This window comes from Ranitomeya imitator, chromosome 7 (genome assembly GCF_032444005.1).
Source record: "Ranitomeya imitator isolate aRanImi1 chromosome 7, aRanImi1.pri, whole genome shotgun sequence".
Classification (NCBI taxonomy): Eukaryota; Metazoa; Chordata; class Amphibia; order Anura; family Dendrobatidae; genus Ranitomeya; species Ranitomeya imitator.
In genome coordinates this window covers 187,559,467-187,586,505 of record NC_091288.1, presented here as the reverse complement: position 1 = coordinate 187,586,505, position 27,039 = coordinate 187,559,467, and the positions used below count along the sequence as shown (strand labels likewise).

The following is a 27,039-nucleotide window of genomic DNA, read 5'->3' as shown; positions in this document are numbered from 1 at the left end:
TGGATCAGTAGTACAGTCCAGCTACTGTACTCTCTCGGAGGTGTCACTCATCAAGAGTGATGGGTATTACTCAGGCAGATGGATCAGTAGCACTGTCCAGCTACTGTACTCTCTCGGAGGTGTCACTCATCAATAGTGATGGCTATTACTCAGGCAGATGGATCAGTAGTACAGTCCAGCTACTGTACTCTCTCGGAGGTGTCACTCATCAATAGTGATGGGTATTACTCAGGCAGATGGATCAGTAGCACAGTCCAGTCACTGTACTCTCTCGGAGGTGTCACTCATCAATAGTGATGGCTATCACTCAGGCAGATGGACCAGTAGTACAGTCCAGCTACTGTACTCTCTCGGAGGTGTCACTCAAGAGTGATGGGTATTACTCAGGCAGATGGATCAGTAGCACTGTCCAGCTACTGTACTCTCTCGGAGGTGTCACTCATCAATAGTGATGGCTATTACTCAGGCAGATGGATCAGTAGTACAGTCCAGCTACTGTACTCTCTCGGAGGTGTCACTCATCAAGAGTGATGGGTATTACTCAGGCAGATGGATCAGTAGTACAGTCCAGCTACTGTACTCTCTCGGAGGTGTCACTCATCAAGAGTGATGGGTATTACTCAGACAGATGGATCAGTAGTACAGTCCAGCCACTGTACTCTCTCGGAGGTGTCACTCATCAAGAGTGGTGGGTATTACTCAGGCAGATGGATCAGTAGCACAGTCCATCCACTGTACTCTCTCGGAGGTGTCACTCATCGAGAGTGATGGCTATTACTCAGGCAGATGGATCAGTAGTACAGTCCAGCTACTGTACTGTCTCGGAGGTGTCACTCATCAATAGTGATGGCTATTACTCGGGAAGATGGATCAGTAGCACAGTCCATCCACTGTACTCTCTCGGAGGTGTCGCTCATCAATAGTGATGGCTATTACTTGGGAAGATGGATCAGTAGCACAGTCCATCCACTGTACTCTCTCGGAGGTGTCACTCATCAATAGTGATGGCTATTACTCGGGAAGATGGATCAGTAGCACAGTCCATCCACTGTACTCTCTCGGAGGTGTCGCTCATCAATAGTGATGGGTATTACTCAGGCAGATGGATCAGTAGCACAGTCCATCCACTGTACTCTCTCGGAGGTGTCGCTCATCAAGAGTGATGGCTATTACTCGGGAAGAGGGATCAGTAGCACAGTCCAGCTACTGTACTCTCTCAGAGGTGTCACTCATCAAGAGTGATGGCTATTACTCAGGCAGATGGATCAGTAGCACAGTCCAGTCACTGTACTCTCTCGGAGGTGTCACTCATCAATAGTGATGGCTATCACTCAGGCAGATGGATCAGTAGTACAGTCCAGCTACTGTACTCTCTCGGAGGTGTCACTCATCAAGAGTGATGGGTATTACTCAGGCAGATGGATCAGTAGCACAGTCCAGCTACTGTACTCTCTCGGAGGTGTCACTCATCAAGAGTGATGGGTATTACTCAGGCAGATGGATCAGTAGTACAGTCCAGCTACTGTACTCTCTCGGAGGTGTCACTCATCAAGAGTGATGGGTATTACTCAGGCAGATGGATCAGTAGTACAGTCCAGCCACTGTACTCTCTCGGAGGTGTCACTCATCAAGAGTGATGGGTATTACTCAGGCAGATGGATCAGTAGTACAGTCCAGCCACTGTACTCTCTCGGAGGTGTCACTCATCAAGAGTGATGGGTATTACTCAGGCAGATGGATCAGTAGTACAGTCCAGCTACTGTACTCTCTCGGAGGTGTCACTCATCAAGAGTGATGGCTATTACTCAGGCAGATGGATCAGTAGTACAGTCCAGTCACTGTACTCTCTCGGAGGTGTCACTCATCAATAGTGATGGCTATTACTCAGGCAGATGGATCAGTAGTACAGTCCAGTCACTGTACTCTCTCGGAGGTGTCACTCATCAATAGTGATGGCTATTACTCAGGCAGATGGATGAGTAGTACAGTCCAGCTACTGTACTCTCTCGGAGGTGTCACTCATTAATAGTGATGGCTATTACTCAGGCAGATGGATCAGTAGTACAGTCCAGCTACTGTACTCTCTCGGAGGTGTCACTCATCAAGAGTGATGGGTATTACTCAGGCAGATGGATCAGTAGCACAGTCCAGCTACTGTACTCTCTCGGAGGTGTCACTCATCAAGAGTGATGGGTATTACTCAGGCAGATGGATCAGTAGTACAGTCCAGCTACTGTACTCTCTCGGAGGTGTCACTCATCAAGAGTGATGGGTATTACTCAGGCAGATGGATCAGTAGTACAGTCCAGCCACTGTACTCTCTCGGAGGTGTCACTCATCAAGAGTGATGGGTATTACTCAGGCAGATGGATCAGTAGTACAGTCCAGCCACTGTACTCTCTCGGAGGTGTCACTCATCAAGAGTGATGGGTATTACTCAGGCAGATGGATCAGTAGTACAGTCCAGCTACTGTACTCTCTCGGAGGTGTCACTCATCAAGAGTGATGGCTATTACTCAGGCAGATGGATCAGTAGTACAGTCCAGTCACTGTACTCTCTCGGAGGTGTCACTCATCAATAGTGATGGCTATTACTCAGGCAGATGGATCAGTAGTACAGTCCAGTCACTGTACTCTCTCGGAGGTGTCACTCATCAATAGTGATGGCTATTACTCAGGCAGATGGATGAGTAGTACAGTCCAGCTACTGTACTCTCTCGGAGGTGTCACTCATTAATAGTGATGGCTATTACTCAGGCAGATGGATCAGTAGTACAGTCCAGCTACTGTACTCTCTCGGAGGTGTCACTCATCAATAGTGATGGCTATTACTCTGGCAGATCCTTTACCCGAATCTCAGCAGCTCAGGGAAAACCCATTATCCCAATACTACAACTGGGGTTTGGATTCTCGTGGGTTCTGCAGAGGCTGACATAAGGCGAATCCTTGTTGTTGTTGTGTCCTATACGAGCCCACCAGGCGAGCACCTCCTGTATTTTTACAGTTTCAACTAACATGGATAGGACCCTCTTTGGTTAAACGGCGTAGCGAGAAAAAGTCAAAACGCCAGAATTTTGTTTTTTTTTGGTCGCCGCAACAGTGCATTAAAATGCAATAACGGGCGATCACAAGATTAAAAAAATTCAGCCCAGCACGCACAAAATAAGCCCTCAACCGACCCGAGATCACGAACAATGGAGACGCTACGGGTATCGAAAAATTGCGTTTTTTTGTTTGTTTTTTTTTAGCAAAGTTTGGAATTTTTTTTTACCACTTAGATAAAAAAGAACCTAGACATGTTTGGTGTCTATGAACTCATAATGACCTGGAGAATCACAATGGCAGGTCAGTTTTAGCATTTAGTGAACCTAGTAAAAAAAGCCAAACAAAAAACAAGTGTGGGATTGCACATTTTTGTGCAATTTCACCCCACTTGGATTTTTTTCCCCGCTTTCAAGTACATGACATGGTGTCGTTCAAAAGTACAATTTGTCCCGCAAAAAAAGGCCCTCAAATGGCCATTTTGACCGAAAAATAAAAAAAGTTATGGGTCTGGGAAGAAGGGGAGCAAAAAATGAAAAATGCAAAATCAAAAATACCTCTGATCTTTAAGGGGTTAATACCACAATAATGCAGTATATAGTGAAATCTCTGAGCTTCACAGGCCCAAGCTGCCGTGATAACTCATCGGTTCCCCTAAATTACGTCATTTAAATGCTGTTATGAGAGATTGCCAGCTGTATTTATATGGTAAGATTGCAGTGATCGGCATAATCACCGGTCGCTGCAGATACAGGCAGATGCCGGCAATGTAACGCAGCTGGCATCTGCCTCGTATAAAGCTGGTTCTCTTCCTGAGCTGGCTTCATACTTTTATTATCTATGGCGAAAATGTACATCATAGGTAGTAAAGTAGTTACATCAACTCCCTTTTCCTCAAACATAAATATAGAAATATAATAAATGTTTAAAAAAAATCTGTAGTTTGTGTTTTGGTGTTGCGGCATAATTACCCAAATTGATGACAATTACAAATATTTACCCTATAAGGTAAACACCGAAACGAGAGGAAAAAAATATAAAAACAGCAGAATTGGCTTCTTCTTCTTTTTTGTAGAATGTCCTAAAAGAAAACAATTCCTCATGCAGCATCGTTGATTGTAAAAAAAAAAAAAAAAAAAGTTCTGGTTCTTGAAAAAACGAAGGCGCAAAAGTAAAAAATTGGCCGGTCCTTAACTCCTTCACCCCGAAGCCTGTTTTCAACTTCCTGACCGGACCATTTTTTTTTTCAATTCTGACCACTGTCACTTTATGAGGTCATAACTCTGAAACGCTTCAACGGATCCCGGTGATTCTGAGATTTTCTCATGACATATTGTACTTTATTATAGTGGTAAAATTTCTTCGATATAACTTGCGTTTATTTGGGAAAAATATCAGAAATTTGGCGAAAATGTTGGAAAATTTCACAATTTTCAAACTTTTTAGTTTTTATGCCCTTAAATTTGATAATCATATCACACAAAATAGTTAATAAATAACGTTCTCCACATGTCTACTTTACATCAGCACAATTTTGGAAACATATATATTTTTTTTTTGTTAGGGAGTTATACGGGTTAAGTCGGCCAGCAATTTCTAGTTTTTTTACAACAAAATTTGCAAAACCATTTTTTTTTTTAGGGACCACCTCACACTTGAAGTAGCTTTGAGGGGTCTATATGACAGAAAATGCCCAAAAGTGACCGCATTCTAAAAACTGCACCCCTCAAGGTGCCGAAAACCACATTCAAGAAGTTTATTAACCCTTCAGGTGCTTTACAGGAATTTTGGAAATGTTTTTTAAAAAAATGAACATTTAACTTTTTTTCACAAAAAAAGAAAAAATTACTTCAAATCCAATTTGTTTTATTTTACTAAGGGTAACAGGAGAAATTGGACCCCAAAAGTTGTTGTACAATTTATCCTGAGTATGCTGATACCCCATATGTGGAGGTAAACCCCTGTTTGGGCGCACGCACCACTGTAACACACCCCTAATCCCAACCATAACCCTAACTTTAGCACCAACCCTAACCCTAATGGGAAAATGGAAATAAATACATTTTTTTTTATTTTATTATTTTTCCCTAACTAAGGGGGTGATGAAGGGGGGTTTGATTTACTTTTATAGCAGGTTTTTTAGCGGATTTTTATGATTGGCAGCCGTCACACACTAAAAGACGCTTTTATTGCAAAAAATATTTTTTGCGTTACCACATTTTGAGAGCTATAATTTTTCCATATTTTGGTCCACAGAGTCATGTGAGGTCTTGTTTTTTGCGGGACGAGTTTACGTTTTTATTGGTACCCTTTTCGGGCGCGTGACATTTTTTGATCGCTTTTTATTCCGATTTTTGTGAGGTAGAATGGGCAAAAACCAACAATTCAGGAATTTCTTTTGGGGGAGGCGTTTATACCGTTCCGCGTTTGGTAAAATGGATGAAGCAGTTTTATTCTTCGGGTCAGTACGATTACAGCAACACCTCATTTGTATCTTCTTTTTTTTTATGTTTTGGGGCTTTTACAGAATAAAAACTATTTTATAGAAAAAATATTTCTGCATCGCTTTATTCTGAGAGCTATAACTTTTTTTTATTTTTTTGCTGATGATGCTGTATGGCGGCTCGTTTTTTGCGGGACAAAATGACGTTTCCAGCAGTACCATTGTTATTTACATCTGTCTTTTTGATCTCGTGTTATTCCACTTTTTGTTCAGCAGTATGATGATAAAGCATTGTTTTTTGCCTCGGTTTTTTTTACGGCGTTCACTGAAGGGGTTAACTAGTGGGACAGTTTTATAGATTGGGTCGTTACGGACGCGTCTGCCAAATATGTGTACTTTTATTGTTTCTTTTTACTTACATAGATTGATTTATTGGAAAATATATATATTTTTTTTCTTTATTTGGGGATTTAACCCCTTACCAGCATCGGACGTACTATACCGTCCGATGCCGGCTCCCCTGCTTTGATGCAGGGCTCCGCGGTGAGCCCGCATCAAAGCCGGGACATGTCAGCTGTTTTGAACAGCTGACATGTGCCCGTAATAGGCGCGGGCAGAATCGCGATCTGCCCGCACCTATTAACTAGTTAAATGCCGCTGTCAAACGCAGACAGCGGCATTTAACTACCGCTTCCGGCCGGGCGGCCGGAAATGACGTCATCGCCGACCCCCGTCACATGTCCGGGGGTCGGCGATGCGTCTCCATTGTAGCCATAGAGGTCCTTGAGACCTCTATGGTTACTGATTGCCCGTCGCTGTGAGCGCCACCCTGTGGTCGGCGCTCACAGCACACGTGCAATTCTGCTACATAGCAGCGATCAGCAGATCGCTGCTATGTAGCAGAGCCGATCGTGCTGTGCCTGCTTATAGCCTCCCATGGAGGCTATTGAAGCATGGCAAAAGTTAAAAAAAAAAAGTTTAAAAAAATGTGAAAAAAATAAAAAAAACATAAAAGTTTAAATCACCCCCCTTTCGCCCCAATCAAAATAAATCAATAAAAAAAATATCAAATCTACGCATATTTGGTATCGCCGCGCTCAGAATTGCCCGATCTATCAAATAAAAAAAAGTATTAACCTGATCGCTAAACAGCGTAGCGGGAAAAAAACTCGAAACGCCAGAATTACGTTTTTTTGGTCGCCGCGACATTGCATTAAAATGCAATAACGGGCGATCAAAAGAACGTATCTGCACCGAAATGCTATCATTAAAAACGTCATCTCGGCACGCAAAAAATAAGCCCTCAACCGACCCCAGATCACGAAAAATGGAGACGCTACGAGTATCGGAAAATGGCGCAATTTTTTTTTTTTTTTTTTAGCAAAGTTTGGAATTTTTTTTCACCACTTAGATAAAAAATAACCTAGTCATGTTTGGTGTCTATGAACTCGTAATGACCTGGAGAATCATAATGGCAGGTCAGTTTTAACATTTAGTGAACCTAGCAAAAAAGCCAAACAAAAAACCAATGTGGGATTGCACTTTTTTTGCAATTTCACCGCACTTGGAATTTTTTTCCCGTTTTCTAGTACACGACATGCTAAAACCAATGATGTCGTTCAAAAGTACAACTCGTCCCGCAAAAAATAAGCCCTCACATGGCCAAATTGACGGAAAAATAAAAAAGTTATGGCTCTGGGAAGGAGGGGAGCGAAAAACGAACACGGAAAAACGAAAAATCCCCCGGTCATGAAGGGGTTAAAAAAAAAATAACTTTACACATTCAATTTTTTTTAAAACTTTATTACATTGTCCCAGGGTTGGACATCACTATACAGGTCCTTCTCAAAAAATTAGCATATAGTGTTAAATTTCATTATTTACCATAATGTAATGATTACAATTAAACTTTCATATATTATAGATTCATTATCCACCAACTGAAATTTGTCAGGTCTTTTATTGTTTTAATACTGATGATTTTGGCATACAACTCCTGATAACCCAAAAAACCTGTCTCAATAAATTAGCATATCAAGAAAAGGTTCTCTAAACGACCTATTACCCTAATCTTCTGAATCAACTAATTACCTCTAAACACATGCAAAACATACCTGAGGCTTTTATAAACTCCCTGCCTGGTTCATTACTCAAAACCGCCATCATGGGTAAGACTAGCGACCTGACAGATGTCAAGAACGCCATCATTGACACCCTCAAGCAGGAGGGTAAAGGCCCCTTCACATTTAGCGACGCTGCAGCGATACCGACAACGATCCGGATCGCTGCAGCGTCGCTGTTTGGTCGCTGGAGAGCTGTCACACAGACCGCTCTCCAGGGACCAACGATGCCGGTAACCAGGGTAAACATCGGGTAACTAAGCGCAGGGCCGCGCTTAGTAACCCGATGTTTACCCTGGTTACCATCCTAAAAGTAAAAAAAAACAAACACTACATACTTACCTACAGCCGTCTGTCCTCCAGCGCTGCGCTCTGCTTCTCTGCTCTCCTCCTGTACTGTCTGGGAGCCGGAAAGCAGAGCGGTGACGTCACCGCTCTGCTTTCCGGCTCACAGCCAGTGCAGGAGGAGTGCAGAGCGCAGCGCTGGAGGACAGACAGCGGTAGGTAAGTATGTAGTGTTTGTTTTTTTTTACTTTTAGCATGGTAACCAGGGTAAACATCGGGTTACTAAGCGCGGCCCTGCGCTTAGTTACCCGATGTTTACCCTGGTTACCAGTGAAGACATCGCTGGATCGGTGTCACACACGCCGATCCAGCGATGTCTCCAGGGAGTCCAGCGACGAAATAAAGTTCTGGACTTTATTCAGCGACCAACGATCTCCCAGCAGGGGCCTGATCGTTGGTCGCTGTCACACAGAACGATTTCATTAACGATATCGTTGCTACGTCACAAATAGCAACGATATCGTTAACAATATCGTTATGTGTGAAGGTACCTTAAGACCCAGAAAGAAATTTCTCAACAAATAGGCTGTTCCCAGAGTGCTGTATCAAGGCACCTCAATGGTAAGTCTGTTGGAAGGAAACAATGTGGCAGAAAACGCTGTACAACGAGAAGAGGAGACCGGACCCTGAGGAAGATTGTGGAGAAGGACCGATTCCAGACCTTGGGGAACCTGAGGAAGCAGTGGACTGAGTCTGGTGTGGAAACATCCAGAGCCACCGTGCACAGGCGTGTGCAGGAAATGGGCTACAGGTGCCGCATTCCCCAGGTAAAGCCACTTTTGAACCATAAACAGCGGCAGAGGCGCCTGACTTTTGGTCCCAAGTACTTTTTTCTGATGAAAGCAAATTTTGCATGTCATTCGGAAATCAAGGTGCCAGAGTCTGGAGGAAGACTGGGGAGAAGGAAATGCCAAAATGCCTGAAGTCCAGTGTCAAGTACCCACAGTCAGTGATGGTGTGGGGTGCCATGTCAGCTGCTGGTGTTGGTCCACTGTGTTTCATCAAGGGCAGGGTCAATGCAGCTAGCTATCAGGAGATTTTGGAGCACTTCATGCTTCCATCGGCTGAAATGCTTTATGGAGATGAAGATTTCATTTTTCAGCACGACCTGGCACCTGCTCACAGTGCCAAAACCACTGGTAAATGGTTTACTGACCATGGTATTACTGTGCTCAATTGGCCTGCCAACTCTCCTGACCTGAACCCCATAGAGAATCTGTGGGATATTGTGAAGAGAAAGTTGAGAGACGCAAGACCCAACACTCTGGTTGAGCTGAAGGCCGCTATTGAAGCATCCTGGGCCTCCATAACATCTCAGCAGTGTCACAGGCTGATGCCTCCATGCCACGCCGCATTGAAGCAGTCATTTCTGCCAAAGGATTCCCGACCAAGTATTGAGTGCATAACTGAACATTATTATTTGTTGGTTTTTTGGTTTGTTATTAAAAAACACTTTTATTTGATTGGATGGGTGAAATATGCTAATTTATTGAGACAGGTTTTTTGGGTTATCAGGAGTTGTATGCCAAAATCATCAGTATTAAAACAATAAAAGACCTGACAAATTTCAGTTGGTGGATAATGAATCTATAATATATGAAAGTTTAATTGTAATCATTACATTATGGTAAATAATGAAATTTAACACTATATGCTAATTTTTTGAGAAGGACCTGTATAGTGTCAGATCTCTGACCTGATACTTTGCATAGCACAGTGTCAGATCAGCAATCTGACAGGCAGTGTAGGAGGCTTGCAGGCGCTGACAAGCCACCTCACTGAAGGACCCGGAAGGACCCCACGGCCATCTTGGATCCAGGGGTTTCGATGGAGACCACCAAAATAACGCGATCACATCACATTGTTCTGGTGGGAGCGCGCAGGGAGGGGGCTCCCTGCGCGCTCCCACCAGAACAACGTGATGTGATTGTTCTCTGTGCCGCTGTCACTACTGACAGAGGCATCAGAGGTGTTAAATGCCCATGATCGGCGCTAGCACCGATCGTGGGCATTGCTGCGGGGTGTCAGCTGTCACAGCTGGTACCTGCATGCGATCGCCACGGCGCTCAACCTGAGACTACACGATCGTGCCTCCGTACTAGTACTACTGTTTGCGGGAACGCAGTTCCTGCAGAGCAGTGCTAGTACGGCGCATGTCAGAAAGGGGTTAAAGTGAATCTGTCACCAGTTTTTGCCGCCTAATCTAAAAGCAGTATAATGTAGGTAAAGAGACCCTGATTCCAGTTATTGGGCTGCTTGCTGTAATTTTCATAAAATCACTGATTTATAAGCAGGAGATTATCACTAGAGGACTAGTAAACCTGCTGCTATGTAGTCCTCTGTTTATGAGCTATGTATAACCCCGCCCTCACCACTGATTGGCAGCTTTCTGCCTATGTACAGTGTACAGTCAGAAAGCTGCCAATCGGTAGTGTTATACAGAGCTCAACATTAGAGAACTGCTAGATCTGCAGCCGATAAAACAGGGATTTTATCAAAACTACAGCAAGTAGCCCAGTAAGTGATACATCACTGGAATCAGTGTCTCTTCCCCTATATAATGCTGCTCTCAGATGGGGGAGCAAGAAGCTGGTGACAGATTCTACAGATAGTCAGATACACACAGCACCTTGACATCCAGCCATAGCTAGGAGGGGACAACCTTCCAAGAGTAAGAATAGAAAATAAAGCAACCAAATAGGAACACATTGTTCCTGATAAGTAGTAGGACAGGCTCAGCCTCGCCGGAGCTGTGGTCTTACGTGTCGTCATACTTCAGTGCAGGTGACCTAGAGCCGGGGACTCTGTGAAGGCCAAAAGATCTCGGTACGGTAGAAGAACAAATAGAAAATGCAACTATTCGCTATGATGGGAGAGGTCAGGCTGTTACACCGTCAGCAGAGGTTTATTCCGCGTCCCCCTCGCTGCCAACGGGCTGCGAGGACTTTTATCTTTCTGGTGACCTAGAAGACATTTGCAACATTAGTTGGGACCAGTTCAGACTCATACAGACACGATCCGCATGCATTTCTTTAGTAGTTTTTCTCCACCTCTTCCTCATCTTTCCCTGCACACGACAACTCATTTAATCAGCCATCGAGGGCCTCTAACAGTCGCGGGTGGAGTGGTGTTCCACCCGTGGATGTTAGCCTGTTATATACTGCTGTCAGTCACTGACAGTGGCATTTACCACACACCGGCGGGAGGGCGTCATTTCTCCCTCCCTGCCCTGCTCTATTTAGCACAAGCGATCTGATGATCGCAGCTTCTGGAGAATTTTGAAGCAAGGGAAAAGTTAAAAAAAATTTAAAAAAATATAAAAAAAAATAAAATAAGATATAAAAGTTTAAATCACCCCCCATTTGCCCCATTCAAAATAATAATAATAAAAAAATCAAATATACACATATTTGGTATCATTTTATCAAAAATAAAAAAAGTTATGGCGGTGGGAAGCCAAAAAACAGAAACACAAAAATGAAAATGGGCTGTGGCATGAAGGGGTTAATTAGCCACTGAGGACTGAGCTGCACTGGATACTAGTCTGACAGATTTCACCCCGCAAATTTCACATGCAAAGATTTCTTGTTTGTTAGGCAATCCTTACATGTGTTGCGAATGTCGAACAACTGCGGGGACTCGAACATATTATTCGAGCAAGAAGTTTCTCGGTTAGCACCCGAGCATGCTCAGATAACACCTTATCAAACCACGTTTGCTCATCACTACTGGGAACCATAACTTAGCAGTGAAAAATGCAGCCTTAATCGTAATGTAGCAGTTTAAAGGGATTATCTAGGACTTTTTTTCCCTAAGGGTCAAGCAGTTAGGCAGCTGTCAGTCAGTCAACATGATGTCAGCAGTGATTCCCTGTAGACAGAGCCGGGTGGAATAGAAGGAACTGTCCTGTCGATGTGACATTGCAAAAAGCATGACAGTCGCTGCCAAGAGTGAGAGATCGGTGCACAGCACAACAGGCAGGGAGTTAGCAACTATCAATTTTATATTTCATGGCCACCGGATGCTGTGTAACCTTAGCCACAATGATAAAATTCTATCTGACTGCGGCTGCCACTAGGGGGAGCACTTAATGCTAATACATTGGAACTCCATGAGAAAATAGTATCCAGTAGGCGCCCTCTGCTGGGGAAATGCCAGATAGCAGTCTATTATTTCATGCAAGGTTTTGCATCTGTTTTATCTAGACAAGAAAAAAAGGCTATATATATATATATATATATATATATATATATATATATATATATATATATATATATATATATATATATATATACATATATATATATATATATATGTATATATATATATATATATATATATATATATTCATCTATTCTGTATTCTGTAGTGATAAAACTGGTCAGTGAATAGATTCCTGCGCAGTGATCCAGATATGATCTCCACTATTCCAATATCATCAGTGCAGCGGAGGTTACAGTGACACGTGACAAAATGAGGTTTTTACATATCAGCAAAGTTATGTTGGTAGAAATATGTCCCATGATTTCTTTCCACTTCTAATAAATCCAACGGCTCTGACCCTTGCAGGATGCAGTGAGGAGGGTCTTTTGCTTGTGTCCCCCATCGTAGCACCGATCCTCCTCCTTATAATGTTGTTTTGCTCAGTCTTGTTGTGTATTGTGGACCTGGGTCAGCGTGTGCCTGTTTTCTGCCCTGGCACCGTACCCTACCCTGGCACCGTACCCCCGGCTTTTTTCTGAAGTTCACCTTTGTATTTCATCCTCCCAGTGATATTTTGGCCTCATTGACTATTATCAGGAGGGCAGGATGATCTGAGATTTATTTATAAACTGGTTTCATCAGAACATTGAACAGAAAATAAAAAAACAAAAAAGATGCCAACGCTGTGCCCCGCACAGGACAATAAAGTCTTCTCCATCTCTTTCTACCTTCTGACTTCTCATGACCATGTCGGTGGTGTAGATCTCAGAAACTCCTGTGAAACCTGCACGACTATGCAAATGTGCCGCGCCGAAAAGCCCTGTGCGACTTTCATATGACAGTATCCCAGATGTTCAGCTGCAGATCTGTTCCTAACATCTGTGAGTGGGAGCCGTGGTAAAATATGTCCGTGTCCATTCTACCATTGCCCACCCCACCCCCCAGGGTTACAGGAGCAGAAGGTGATGATCGAATGAACGTTAATATGTAATCAATGGCGCAGACGTGCGTTCACACAAGGCAGATTTTTTATAAAGATGTCTGCAACTAAAAACCTGTTGCAAGAACTTATTAAGCCATAGACAGGCCGCACCAATACCAAGAGGGGAGAACTGGTTAAGCCATCGATGGCCACCGCACCATAACTAAGAGGGGGAGCGCTGGGTAAGTCATAGACAGGCACTGCACCAATACAAAGAGGGGAGCACTGAATAAGCCATTGATGGGCACCAATACCAAGAGGGGAGCACTGAATAAGCCATAGACGGGCACCAATACCAAGAGGGGAGCACTGAATAAGCCATTGATGGGCACCAATACCAAGAGGGGAGCACTGAATAAGCCATTGATGGGCACCACACCATTAATAAGAGGGGAGCTCTGGGTAAGCCATAGACAGGCACTGCACCAATACCAAGATGGGAGCCCATGCACACTGTCAAAAGGACGTGAAAACTAGGAGGAGCACTGACAAACATAGAAATTGTTACATCTAAGTATAAAAAGTCAAAAATTGCTTCACATTTATTATGAAGTCACAAAAACATTGTTCCAAAAAAACAGACAAAATGGTGTAAACCTTTTCAAGACATAGACTTGCACAAAAGAAGGGGGTTGGACACGGCGGTCCCTTCACTGCTAATATTCAGTGATTCTATAGTAAGCCGTTGGTTTCTCCGGGGATATGATGTGAGCGTTGTGCAGCTCTTATCCGAGGCGCCATGACTCAGATTTCCTGAACAGATAGTTGTAAAAGCTTCTTAACTGATTTTCTTTTTTTGTGTTTTTTTTTATCCTGCAGTTTCTCAATCACTTGAGTGAAACGTTATTAATAGTTTTTGAGTTGTTTGTTTTTACATCTGATTTGTACAAACCACCGCACAGATGTCTCATTGTGTAATGTGTCCATCTTGTGTGGTGGAGAGGTGGTTTAAAGGGAACCTGTCACCTGAATTTGGCGGGACTGGTTTTGGGTCATATGGGCGGGGTTTGGGGGTTTTTGATTCACCCTTTCCTTACCCGCTGGCTGCATGCTGACTGCAATATTGGATTGAAGTTCATTCTCTGTCCTCCATAGTACACGCCTGCGTAAAGCAATCTTGCCTTGCGCAGGCGTGTACTACGGAGGACAGAGAATGAACTTCAATCCAATATTGCGGCCAGCATGCAGCCAGCGGGTAAGGAAAGGGAGAATCAAACACCCGAAAACTCCGCCCATATGACCCAAAACCAGTCCCGCCAAATTCAGGTGACAGAGTCCCTTTAAGGAAGGTATTATGGGCTTTCTCCTTAAAGGAGCACTTACAAGTATCACAAAAAATGCATTTAATGTTCCGTTGCACATATGTATCTGATGTAAGAGATGAAGCAATGATCACGGGGGCAGCGATGTACCGGGACTTCCTGACTGTAGCGCCAGTCAGACTATAGCCGACGTCTTTTTCAGGCGGAATTTGCCTGAAAAAAAAATTGCAAAACAGCCTCAAAAAATGAACGTAGTACAGAAATGTATAAAAGACATTGCTGCCTTCTTTTACTTCTTTTACCACTTCTGTGTTCAAAAGTGGTTAAAAGTAGCATAGTCATTTTTGGGGGGCAGCTTCCATTTAGAAACCACTCGCTAGTTATAGTTTCAAGTAATTATTAACAAATGTCGCTGGTGGCAAAACAATGACGGAAGCGCCGCCAACGAAGCTCCTTCAGGAAAAAGCTGGTGGCCTTTTTGCTGAAGAACATCTTGGCTGGACGGCAGGAAATAGAGCTGGCGTGACAGAGGCTTCAGATCTACACATAGATCTTCAGCCTCATTTGCATAACAATTCAAACGCTGATTTCTCAGTATCGGGGAAATGGATCGGCCATGTAAGGACTTGTCTTTGTCCTCTGCATGTACATATGGTTTACAAATAAAATCCTACAAACAAAGTGCAGATTTACTTCCGTCCAACTGGAAGAGATGGAAACGCCATTTTTTCCGCTTGGGTGGAACGTAAGGCTTCAGCCAATCAGCCGCCACTGATTGGCTGCAGTGGTCAAGTCACACCTCCCTCAAACAAGACTGGACGCCGGAAGCAGAATGAAGGAGCAGAGCCGTCTGTTTTTTTTTTTTTTTACTTTTGCACCACTTTAGGCCTATTAATAAAATTTGCAAAAGTTATAGACAAACCCTTTAAACATGATTTTAGTGTGTAAAATTAGTAAAACAATAAAACCCCTATAAATTAATTAACCATAACAATAAAGCCCCTGAAAAGTGAAGTAAATGACATTGGCTCAGTGGTTAGGTGCTGGGCTGTAATGGTGTAATGGGCTTTTACCCCATTAAAGAAAAAGATGTAAAATAAATAAATAAATATATTTGGTATTGTGGCGTGAAAATAGCACAGGAGGAGACGGAGACATTATGGCGGCTGAATGCCATTAATTTGTGTTATTGAGGTACAGAGCATTGCGGGAACATGGAGGAGACGAGGAGCCGCACAATGGGGCCCTGTGTCTGGTGCATTGGTTTGGGCACAGCTATTTGGCTGGCAGAGTTTCATCAATAATTATAGGTTATGCTTGTATCTGGTATGGCCGACTGTGTGCGCCAGTAATGTCCGTGGCTTCTGTCTGGTCGGGTCAAGATGCCATCCAGACTCTGAAGGTCGGCCCTTCTGTATGGGCACCCAGGAAAACATGACGTTCTCACAGCCTATTATAGTGCCTCCTAAGAGTATGAGAGCCGGCCGCCCCTGGAAGTAGCATGTTAGCCGGCCACCTCTGGATGTAGCATGTTTGCCGGCCACCCCTGGATGTAGCATGTTAGCCGGCCACCTCTGGATGTAGCATGTTTGCCGGCCACCCCTGGATGTAGCATAGAAGCCATCAGCCCCTGGATGTAGCATGTTAGCCGGCCACCTCTGGATGTAGCATGTTTGCCGGCCACCTCTGGATGTAGCATTTTAGCCAGCCACCCCTAGATGTAGCACGTTAGCTGGCCACCCCTGGATGTAGCATGTTAGCCGGCTGCCCCTGGATGTAGCATGTTAGCCGGTCACCTCTGGATGTAGTATGTTAGCCAGCCACCCCTGGATGTAGCATGTTAGCCGGCCCCCTCTGGATGTAGCATGTTAGCCGGTCACCTCTGGATGTAGCATGTTAGCCGGCCACCCCTGGATGTAGCATGTTAGCCGGTCACCTCTGGATGTAGCATGTTAGCCAGCCACCCCTGGATGTAGCATGTTAGCCGGTCACCCCTGGATGTAGCATGTTTGCCGGCCACCTCTGGATGTAGCATGTTAGCCAGCCGCCCCTGGATGTAGCATGTTAGCCGGCCACCTCTGGATGTAGCATGTTAGCCGGCCGCCCCTAGATGTAGCATGTTAGCCAGCCACCCCTGGATGTAGCATGTTAGCTGGTCACCCCTGGATGTAGCATAGTAGCCAGCCACCACTGGATGTAGCATAGTAGCTGGCCATCTCTGGATGTAGCATGTTAGCCGGTCACCTCTGGATGTAGCATAGTAACCGGTCACCCCTGGATGTAGCATGTTAGCCGGTCACCCCTGGATGTAGCATGTTAGCCGGTCACCCCTGGATGTTTCATAGTAGCTTGTCACCTCTGGATGTAGCAAAGTAGCTTGTCACCTCTGGATGTAGCATAGTAGCCGGTCACCCCTGGATGTAGCATAGTAGCCGGTCACCGCTGGATGTAACATAGTAGCCGGCCACCCCTGGATGTAGCATAGTAGCCGGTCACCCCTGGATGTAGCTTAGTATCCGGCCAGCTCTAGATGTAGCATAGTAGCCGGCCCCCTCTGGATGTAGCATAGTAGCCGGTCACCCCTGGATGTAGCATAGTATCCGGCCAGCTCTGGATGTAGCATAGTAGCCGGTCACCCCTGGATGTAGCATAGTAGCCGGCCACCTCTAGATGTAGCATAGTAGCCGGCCACCTCTGGATGTAGCATAGTAGCCGGCCACCTCTAGATGTAGCATAGTAGCCGACCACCTCTGGATGTAGCATGTTAGCCGGCCACCCCTGGATGTTGCATAGTAGCCGGCCACCTCTGGATGTAGCATAGTAGCCGGCCACCTCTGGATGTAGCATAGTAGCCGTTCACCCCTGGATGTAGCTTAGTATCCGGCCAGCTCTAGATGTAGCATAGTAGCCGGCCCCCTCTGGATGTAGCATAGTAGCCGGTCACCCCTGGATGTAGCATAGTATCCGGCCAGCTCTGGATGTAGCATAGTAGCCGGTCACCCCTGGATGTAGCATAGTAGCCGGCCACCTCTAGATGTAGCATAGTAGCCGGCCACCTCTGGATGTAGCATAGTAGCCGGCCACCTCTAGATGTAGCATAGTAGCCGGCCACCTCTAGATGTAGCATAGTAGCCGGCCACCTCTGGATGTAGCATAGTAGCCGGTCACCCCTGGATGTGATCTATTATGCCCTATTCCCCTCATCCTTGTTGGATGTCTTGCCTCGCTTCAGACTCTCTGTTACGTCTTCATCTTCTCTGCAAACAAGGTTCTGCCACGTTCCTGGGCCGATCTTTGATGTGTGTTTTCTCTTTATTTGTCACGTTGAGATCAGATTTCTTATCAGTAATCATCAGGCTCCGGGCTGCCTTCATAGACTACAGATTAAGACTCATTGGTAAATATCACTGGAAGATTTAGAAATCCTAATTATAACTTAACCCCATTCAGGTCCCGCACAAAGATCCAATTGTCACCCGGCCACCATACGTCGCCGCCACCATACGTCGCTGCCACCATACGTCACGGCCACCATACGTCGCCGCCACCATACGTCACGGCCACCATACGTCACGGCCACCATACGTCACGGCCACCATACGTCGCCGCCACCATACGTCGCTGCCACCATATGTCGCCGCCACCATACGTCACGGCCACCATATGTTGCCGCCACCATACGTCACGGCCACCATACGTCACGGCTACCATACGTCGCCGCCACTGATGAGCGCTGGTCTCACCGGTCTTGTCTTACAGCATTTTATATCATTAGAAAACCCTTTACTTTCCATTCATTGTTCTGAATAAACATATAGAATCGTCATCGAGTACGGGGTCCCATAATGTCTATCCCTCCTGGGCTGCACGACCCCCAAACCCACCAGACATTGTTAATTTGCAAAAAAAAAAAATATGAGCACAAATTATGAACAAAAATAGAAATTAAATATATAACACAATGAATGAGTTTTCTTATAGGTGTGATCAAGTAAAACAATCAAAATTATATAAGCCCTCGTCACTTGACACATATATGCATTTTTTTTTACCAGGCGTAAAAACTGCTGTTCTGAATCCAGCGCTATTTTTCTTTTGTTTCTGAGCCCCTCCATTCCTGAGATATGGTCCTTTCTTCACTGTATATAGATGTAGACTTTTTAGCCAAGTGGGCGTAGTCCTACTTGACAATCCCGCCCCGTTGGCTAACAACACTAGAATTATACACAGTGAAGAGGAGGCCATATCTAATAAACAGAGTGATGCAGGAACAGAAGAAAAGTAACATCAAATTCAGGAGAACTGCGGCATTCACACCAGGTAATATGAAAAATTTATATTTAAGGCAAGTGACAAGTCGTCTTTAAGGCTGTGGATATTTTTTACACTTTTGTTTGGATGCGCCCGTTTCTTCCCCACCCCATAATAGGCTGATTCCAATCAATCAGTTTAGATCTGGTAACAAGTGTTCAATTCCCCACCAGCGCCTCCGCAGGAGAAATGAGGTATTTCATAATTGCGCAATATATGGAGTATGTAATGCAGGGAAGTGCACAGTCCTCCAGAGCGGGAGACGCTCTTTGTAACGTTGGGTGATAAGTGAGGGTCCTGAATTGCGGACCTCCTCCTGTATTAAATCTGAAGCTCCTAGTATTGAATGTGAAAATTAGTTTTGTACATTAGATGATCTATTTAAAAGCAGAATAATATAAAAGATTATAAAATGCACAATTTCCTAGTTTACCTCCGAAGCCGGTTTAGATAATTGTGGTCTTCTACTACAGTCCACTATTCCATTACCAATGGTGGCACTGAGCTTAGAAAAGACCAACAAGCATCGAGGTTGCTATAAACACGAGGATAGAAATTAAAGGGGTGTTCCATCAACATGTAATAGATCATGGTTGAAGTTCGCTGGTTGCCCTATTGATGGTCAGAACAAGGGTCTCGTGTCTTCTTCTCCTTCTGAGTGGAATGAAAGTCTCCCATATAAGCCTTCCGTAAACTGTGCAGCTCCATTCAAAGACTATGGGATTGATGGAAATTACCGAGCCCCTTGACCTATAATAACCAGGAGGCTACATCTGTTACTGCTGCTTAATTTTCAGGGCTCCTTTTTCCTTTTAAGATGTTTAATCCAGAAAACTGGAAAACAAAATGCCATAATGCAGTGTTCCCCAAGTTCGGTCCTCAAGAGCCACCAACGGGTCATGCTTTCAGGATTTCCTTAGTATTGCCCAGGTGAGAATTCCATCATCTAGACAGGCAACAATTCCATCACCTGAGCCATTCTAAGGAAACCCTGAAAACATGACCGGTTGGTGGCTCTTGAGGACTGGAGTTGGGGAACACTACCATAATGAATGCTAAAAGGGGTTGTCCACTTTCAGAAAATGACTCCCAAATTCTGTTAAAAATCAAACTCAGTAGGTCCTAGCCCTCCTTGGGTCCCTGCTGCTTAAGTGGTCTCAATGTTTTGCCTCCACGGTGACGTCATGTCAACAGCGCGTGTCACCACTCTAGCCAATCGCTGAGCTCAGGGGATGTGCCGAGGTTGATGGCACGCTCCCTGAGCTCAGTGATTGGTTAGAGCGGTGACATGCGCGGTTCACGTGATTGGACCACTGCAGCCAAAACACCAAGACTGGACCCAATGTGGGGGGAATACCTGCTGAGTTTGTTATTTTACAATATCGGGACCAAATTCCTGAAATTGGTCAACCTCTTAAAAAATGCACCCAATCATTAAGAGATGCACTTTTTTTTAATGAAATTTGCACATCCTTCTCCAGCTCACACTTCACCAAGACAATGGTGTTCAAAATGCCAGGCTTGATGAATCGCGGCCTAAATGCACAAAAAGATGGATTGGAGTTGGGCAATTTTTCCCATCAGAACATGCATCAGTTGAATAGAAATTGCAATATTCGCGGGATCATCATATTCTGTAGATATCTAGTCTTTGTCTCCTTAGACCAGGGGTGTCAAACTGCATTCCTCGAGGGCCGCAAACAGGTCATGTTTTCAGGATTTCCTTGTATTGCACAGGTGACAATTTAATCACCTGCACAGAATGATTCCAGCACCTTGTGTAATGCAAAGGAAATCTTGAAAACACTCATGGTTTGCGGCCCTCGAGGAATGCAGTTTGACACCCCTGCCTTAGACTTATATGGAGTCTGATTCTTCATGATGCATATAAATAGTAAAGCAGACGTGCACAACCTGTTTTTTTGTGTCGGAGTGCCAAATTTTGTGATTGTACCACTCCCAAAGGGTATTCTGATCCTATATCGACCCTTCTAGTTAGGCCATAATCTAACAAGAAGTGGGTCCATTATTGTAGACAGAAAGTCATCTCTTTATTTATTTAGCACTACACAGAAAAAAAAGGCGTCAAGGTGACCATACAGTACTCGCAACTATCCCCATAATTTATGAGAGTTCCTGAACTCCGAGGAGTCAGAGATGGCTGAGTGGGCTCCAAACACTGACATAGTGGGCCGCATATTGCGCCCTTGCAGTAAATGATCACACATAGAATCGACGTTTAGAAGACATCGATCCGTTAGAAGAACTCAATATTAAATTTGACCCCAACATTGAGCCGTGTATGTTAGGTTCTTTCACTAAATTTTAATGAAGAATACAAACATCATAACCTTGGTGCCATACTGCTAACACTACTAAGCATTCTTAGAGGATGGCGTGTTGGTACTGCCACCTTCCCGTTCACTTTCAGGACTTGCCGGAACAAGGACAAGTCTAGGTCCCATAAAGTGAGCAATAGCTGTTTGTCTTTTTTTTTTTTTACGAGAGGCACCACAATTTCTTTCGTTGGGCGGCGATTTGTGATTTTTCTCCACCATGCACCAGGTGCAGTGAACTTTCAGTACCCAGTTTCAGGGCAGTTTCTAATTGACTCAATGTGTTTTCGCAGGTCTCACTTTGATGAATAAAGTCAGAAGAAGCCTTTTGGGAGAAAGATCAATCTGCCTTGTTTCTTTTTACCCTAAAATATGAAGACAAACCCAAGATCAACGAGACGAAGACTGGAAATCGACTTGGAGGACGAAGAGAGTCCGGAACAGCAAACTTCCAGCGAGGATGATAACGATAAGTGCTACGTGTACCGGGAGAAGAGTAAGAGTAAAAGCCAAGAACCCGGTAAGAGCGGCAATCGGAGGAAGAGACAGTCCTCCCAAGGGAAGGAGCACAGCGTCCGTAGGCTGGAGAGCAACGAACGGGAACGGCAGAGGATGCACAAGCTCAACAACGCCTTCCAGGCTCTACGAGAAGTCATTCCACACGTCAGGGCTGAGAAGAAATTGTCCAAAATCGAAACGCTTACCTTGGCCAAAAACTACATAAACACTTTAACCGCCACCGTATTGAATATGTCCAGCGGTTGCTTGCCCGGGGACCCGAGGACGGATACAAGGAGAGGGGGAAAGCTCTATCAACATTACCAGCAGCAACACGGGGAGGAGGACAATGACGAACACCTAGAAAAGTACTCTACACAAATCCACAGCTTTCGGCAAGGTAGTTGATGCCAAGCTCAATGGATTTTTTTAAAACTTTAGTGCCGAAGAAACATAAAAGACTCTATTGTCCTATGACAATGATGTATCATACAAAATATTCCATCCAGAAGCCAATTATCCACATTTTACTGGTAATTAAAGAGAACTTGGCACATTGGACGTGATATCTGCACTTAAACAGGGGAGAAATGGAGCAGATTAATATATATGTTTGGTATAGGTTCTCGGAATTCCTGCTCTTTTTAGGCGTAGGAGTCCAGTGGGTGGGCCCATTACCAAGTAGAACCGCCCACTGGACCCCTAAGCCTACAATAAGCAGGGATATAAATAGTCTTTTAACATAAAGTTACGGTATATATGAATCTGCTTTATACCATCAACAGGGCGGCATGTACAATGTGACAAGTGAACCTTTAATGGTGGATAATTGGATGTAGGATCAGCGTAGCATGAATGTTATGTAAATTATTAAATTATGGGGTCGCAATCAGCTGTAATGTCATAATCACTGGTTTTAGGATAAATATTTTTTAAAGAGAAAGGTACCTTGTAATAATGTCATTGACACACGTGATAAGTATTCATGCAGCAGTAGCGGCGTATAGAATATGAAGACAATTGAATCTCCTAGGGCTGGACTGGGGCCGAGGATATCATTGCACAGAGGGAAAATATGTTTAATTAGGGCTGAAAGGTGAATTGTCCCATGAGAAATACTTTACTGACGAATAAATGACCTTTGGGGCCCATTATTGTGACGGAGCTCTGACCGAGACTGATAGCATATGAAGGTTATGATATACATTATATATAAATATATGCTATAGAGCAGCTATGGGGTTAAATCCCATAAAAACGGAGCTGCATTAAGCACTTCCCTGCTGCAATCGTCATTCTGCACTGGAGTAAAATATTGAAAAAAATTGTGAAAAAGTCCAGTAGGTCGACATGATGTATATATTATATATTTTTTTTTCCCTAAAAAAGGACTTTTTTGTCTTGGGTAAAACTGGAAAAATAAGAAAGTAATTTTTTTTTTTCCCTATAATTACTGGAAATATTGGGGAATGGTACCACTGTACAGTAAAGCACATTGAGTAGGCATTATAGTGTAGAATGAGTAGATTCTGGCAGAGGATGAAGAATAGAAAAGGCAAAAGCTCACCTCTTCATTATAGTGAACTATTGATTGTACAGGGTACTTTTTTTTTTTTTTTAATGAAACAGCGCCACAGCTACCTACTGGTTGTGTGTGGTACTGCCGTTCAGTCTCCATTACATTTAATGGTGCTGAATTGTCATAGCAGACACAACCCTGGGACAGGTGAAGAACACACTTTGATTTTTTTTATTTTTTTACTTCTGCCATTAAACAAGGTTTAGCTCAAGGTGCGAGAGAATGTGTATATTATCTTTAGGTGTTTTGCTTTATAACACAATATGACTTTTTGATGAATATGCTGCTGTTTAAAGGAAACCGGTCATGAAGATTTCACAAGTGGAACAAGTGGCATGGCTGTATACGTTGTAGTACAGCAACAAAAATAATGCCTGTTTTGTAGTAATCCGATGTGTAAGCGCTGAAAAATCAAGCTTTGAAACTACATGCAAATTAACCTGGAAGTGCATTGGGGGCGTGACAAGGCACTGGCACACCCCCAACGCACTTTTAAGTCTCATCACAGTTTCTTCACTCTGAGCACTGCCTGGGTCTGGTTCTTGGTTGATGGTCAGTTACTGGCCTGAGTTATCCCATCTAAGTCCCACCGTAGTAGTCTCTTGAAGAATGTCCACTGACCACCATATTTGTAGATTATGACCAATTTGCAAATTTTGGTGTTGAGCATAGGTTACCAAATAGGGGGCATGACTGAGCATAGCCAACAAAAGTCATTATAATTTGACCATAAAAGTGGTGTAAAGTACTAGAGAAAAAAAAAACAAACTTCTGTCCTTGCAAAATATTTCTTGGGATGTCACATGGCAGCTAAAATATGCGCCACCCCAGGAAGTGTTCTGTAGCCAGGGACAGAACTACGTTTCTCTTGTACTTTATGGGTAAATTATAATTGTGTTAGCTGCGCTCAGTCAAGGCCCCTCTTAGCTATCCTACGCGCGACACATTCCTCTGTATCAAGTTGTTGTACACTTCTTAATGAATTTTGTGTTCCAGTGAAAACAGGCTACTTTCACACTAGCGTCGGCCCGTCACAGTGCGTCGGGCCTACGTACTGACGCATCCTGTGCCAACGCAGCACAACGAGGGCAGCGGATGCATTATTACAACGCATCCGCTGTCCCATTGTGAGTTGCGGGGAGGAGGGGGTGGAGTTCCGGCCGCGCATGCGCGGTCTGAAATGGCGGACACAACGCACCGAAAAACGTAACAAGCAATGTTTTTTGGTGCCGACGGTCTGCCACAGCACGACGGTTGCGACGTGTGGCAATGCGTCACTAATACAAGCCTATGGAGAAAAAACGCATCCTGCAAACAACTTTGCAGGATGCGTTTTTCTGCAGAACAACGCATTGCGACGTGCGTCGTACGATGCTAGTGTGAAAGTAGCCTTAGAAAGTGGCGTTTTGGACACCAGTCTTGCTGATGAATTGCAACCCCATAAGGATAAAGGAACAGCCATTGTGTTGACGTTTCTTCCCTGTAGCGGTCGATTACCTCTTTTCCTTCTCGCCTTCAGCACATACAGCGAGTCCAATCGTTTTATCTAGAAGACAGTTACCTCTCCTCGTACAGAATGTCTTAATCTCGCAGCTTCTGTTTTGCCAGGAGGCGACAGGTGGATGTAGGTAATGAATGGCCTCGGTGCAGCACTTACCCTCGACTCTGGGCACTGCTGCTTTTTGTGACAGAAGCAATGATCTTCTGGCAGCAAATCACGTCCCGGACTCTTCGGAGCAGGATCTGCACAGAAGAATTAATTTTCAAAGCAAATAAATGGCAACCGCTGAAATGTCAGGAAAGTTTGGAAGATCTCGTCTTCCTTTTGCCAGAGGGGCACACAACGGATAGACTTGCCTGCCAAGTGACAGACTTTAAAGATATCTAGCTATGTGTGTACCTTGTTAGTGAGCGTACTCGCTTCTCCTGGTATATTAAATCACTGTTTATCTTCTGGCTTATTAGGAGTTAGGAAAAAAATCTTGTTTGATCAATCTGCATTTCCTTCTTATAGCATTAGCCAGTTGGCAGCGACATGGGAGCTAATGACATCACCAGTAAAGTTAAACATTTGCTGAAGTTTTAGAGTTCTGAAAAAGTTGGTGCGACACGGGGAGCCGTGTTAGGAGAGCTCTCGTTTTGGAGATCCTATGAATTCTCCTGGTCTTTTTGTCTGAGTGCTTTCATGGAAAACAGCACCCCTTATTTCAATCAATTGTGTAATAACAGACAAACCCCATGCACTAGAATGATGCCATTAGGCCAGGTTTGCATGGCGTTTTTTTTTCAGTGGAGCTGCTTCAATATCCACATCAAAAACTGCATCAAATTCTCCATGATTTGGATATTGAAGCAGAATGAAAATCCACATAAAAAACTCCATGTGAACCTAGACCTTAGGGTATGAGCACATGGCATCTTTTTCAGGTCACTTCAAGAACGAAGGCAAAGTCGCCTCAAGAAAACGGCCACAGACTGTGCCTGGGAACATTTGGTTGCTGCGCTGGCGTCTAAAAGTTACGATGTGCACATAGCCATAAGCAGATTTCTGCCAATAAAGTGTAAGAAAAAAGCCATTGATATTCTCATATGTACAAGTAAGACATCTAAATGCACACTAGTGGTTTTGGAGGCGACAGGTTCCCTTTGAATGCTCGAAGCAGCGGCTGCAGGGGGGATATAACTTCATTTCCTCCCTGTAGCTGCTTCAGGTTTGAACACTATTTACCTGCAGGTGACTAATACCATGGTGCACATGGATGTGGCAGATTTGGCACTCTATACTGTTATAACTATGTATTGAATTTGGTATATGTCACTTTTCATGGGACCATACCTAAAGGTTATGGTAACATGAACGTTTTTGGTCCGTATGAAAAATGGACCGCACACTGCCTCAATGTTAACGTGGTAGCTCACATTAATGTTTTTTTTTTTTTTTACATTGACCAATAATGTTTTTTTGGGGATGAGACTCGCCTATACATATCAATGGGTGCATTTAAAAAATGGATCAGCATTGCATCAGTTTTTAATCGATTCAAAAGAGTTTATAGAAAAATGAAACATACCTTTTTATTATTTTTAATGTAAAAAAAAAAAATCATACAAATGGCAAAAATGGATCATTTTGCATACATGGTGCACAAAAGATATGGGTGAATTCAGCTCCGATGCATGTGCCACATGTTTTTCTGCAGTTCCCATTTGCAGTCAGGCAGCTAATAAGTTCTTTAGTTGCTCTCCGATGACGTAGGGGGGAAAGAAAAAGACGTAGCTAAATAAAAATAAAAAAAATACTACATAATAAATCAGATTTTTTTTTATTATTTTCCAGTGAGTTTCTGCATTTTGAAGGATGTATATAGACAAATAACCTATAGAGAAATATATCAGCCAAAGTTTGATGGATGTACAGCAGTTCTCAGGGAAAAACACTAATCACGACGATTAGACTTTTCCGGTTCTTTTGGACCCCATTACCATAGTCAATTACATGCCTCTTGGACCAAGCTAAATGCTGGTATCAGTCGTGTTAATTGCAAGATAAGTAGCAAGATCTGTGTATGGACAGGACATGATACCCCATATCTCCGGATCCAGGTACAGTACAATAAATGTCTATATCAAAATGGCCAGAGCATCCAGCATTGAATATGTAAAGATTTAATAAAATGGATTTTATATGCATCATGTGTGTTCTGACTTCTTGTCTCACTCATTGGATCCAGGGTCTAAGGGGTAACGTTTCTCCTTGTAGAGAGTGACATACTGGCTCTGGCATTGACAAGGTAAGGAGGCGTATGCGCCGTGCAATGCTCCTCTGGGAAATGTAATATGCAAATTGCCTTTTCAGAGAGGAAGAGGACTTGAACTCATTAGCACCACCATGAAGTCCGTGTTACTGTTCAGATTTGG

The 27,039-nt window shown here is 43.9% G+C and overlaps 1 protein-coding gene across 1 annotated transcript in view; it reads left to right on the top strand.

Annotated features, from left to right (window-relative positions):
* The window catches only part of BHLHA15 (basic helix-loop-helix family member a15), a 33,436-nt gene extending 6,625 nt beyond the window's left edge, over window positions 1–26,811 (top strand). Inside the window, exon 2 of the mRNA XM_069734219.1 lies at window positions 21,338–26,811. Within this exon, the coding sequence (XP_069590320.1) occupies window positions 21,417–21,950 (534 nt within the window). The 5' untranslated portion in view covers window positions 21,338–21,416 and the 3' untranslated portion in view covers window positions 21,951–26,811. The remainder of the gene's footprint in view (window positions 1–21,337) is intronic.
* Window positions 26,812–27,039: the final 228 nt, after the last annotated feature.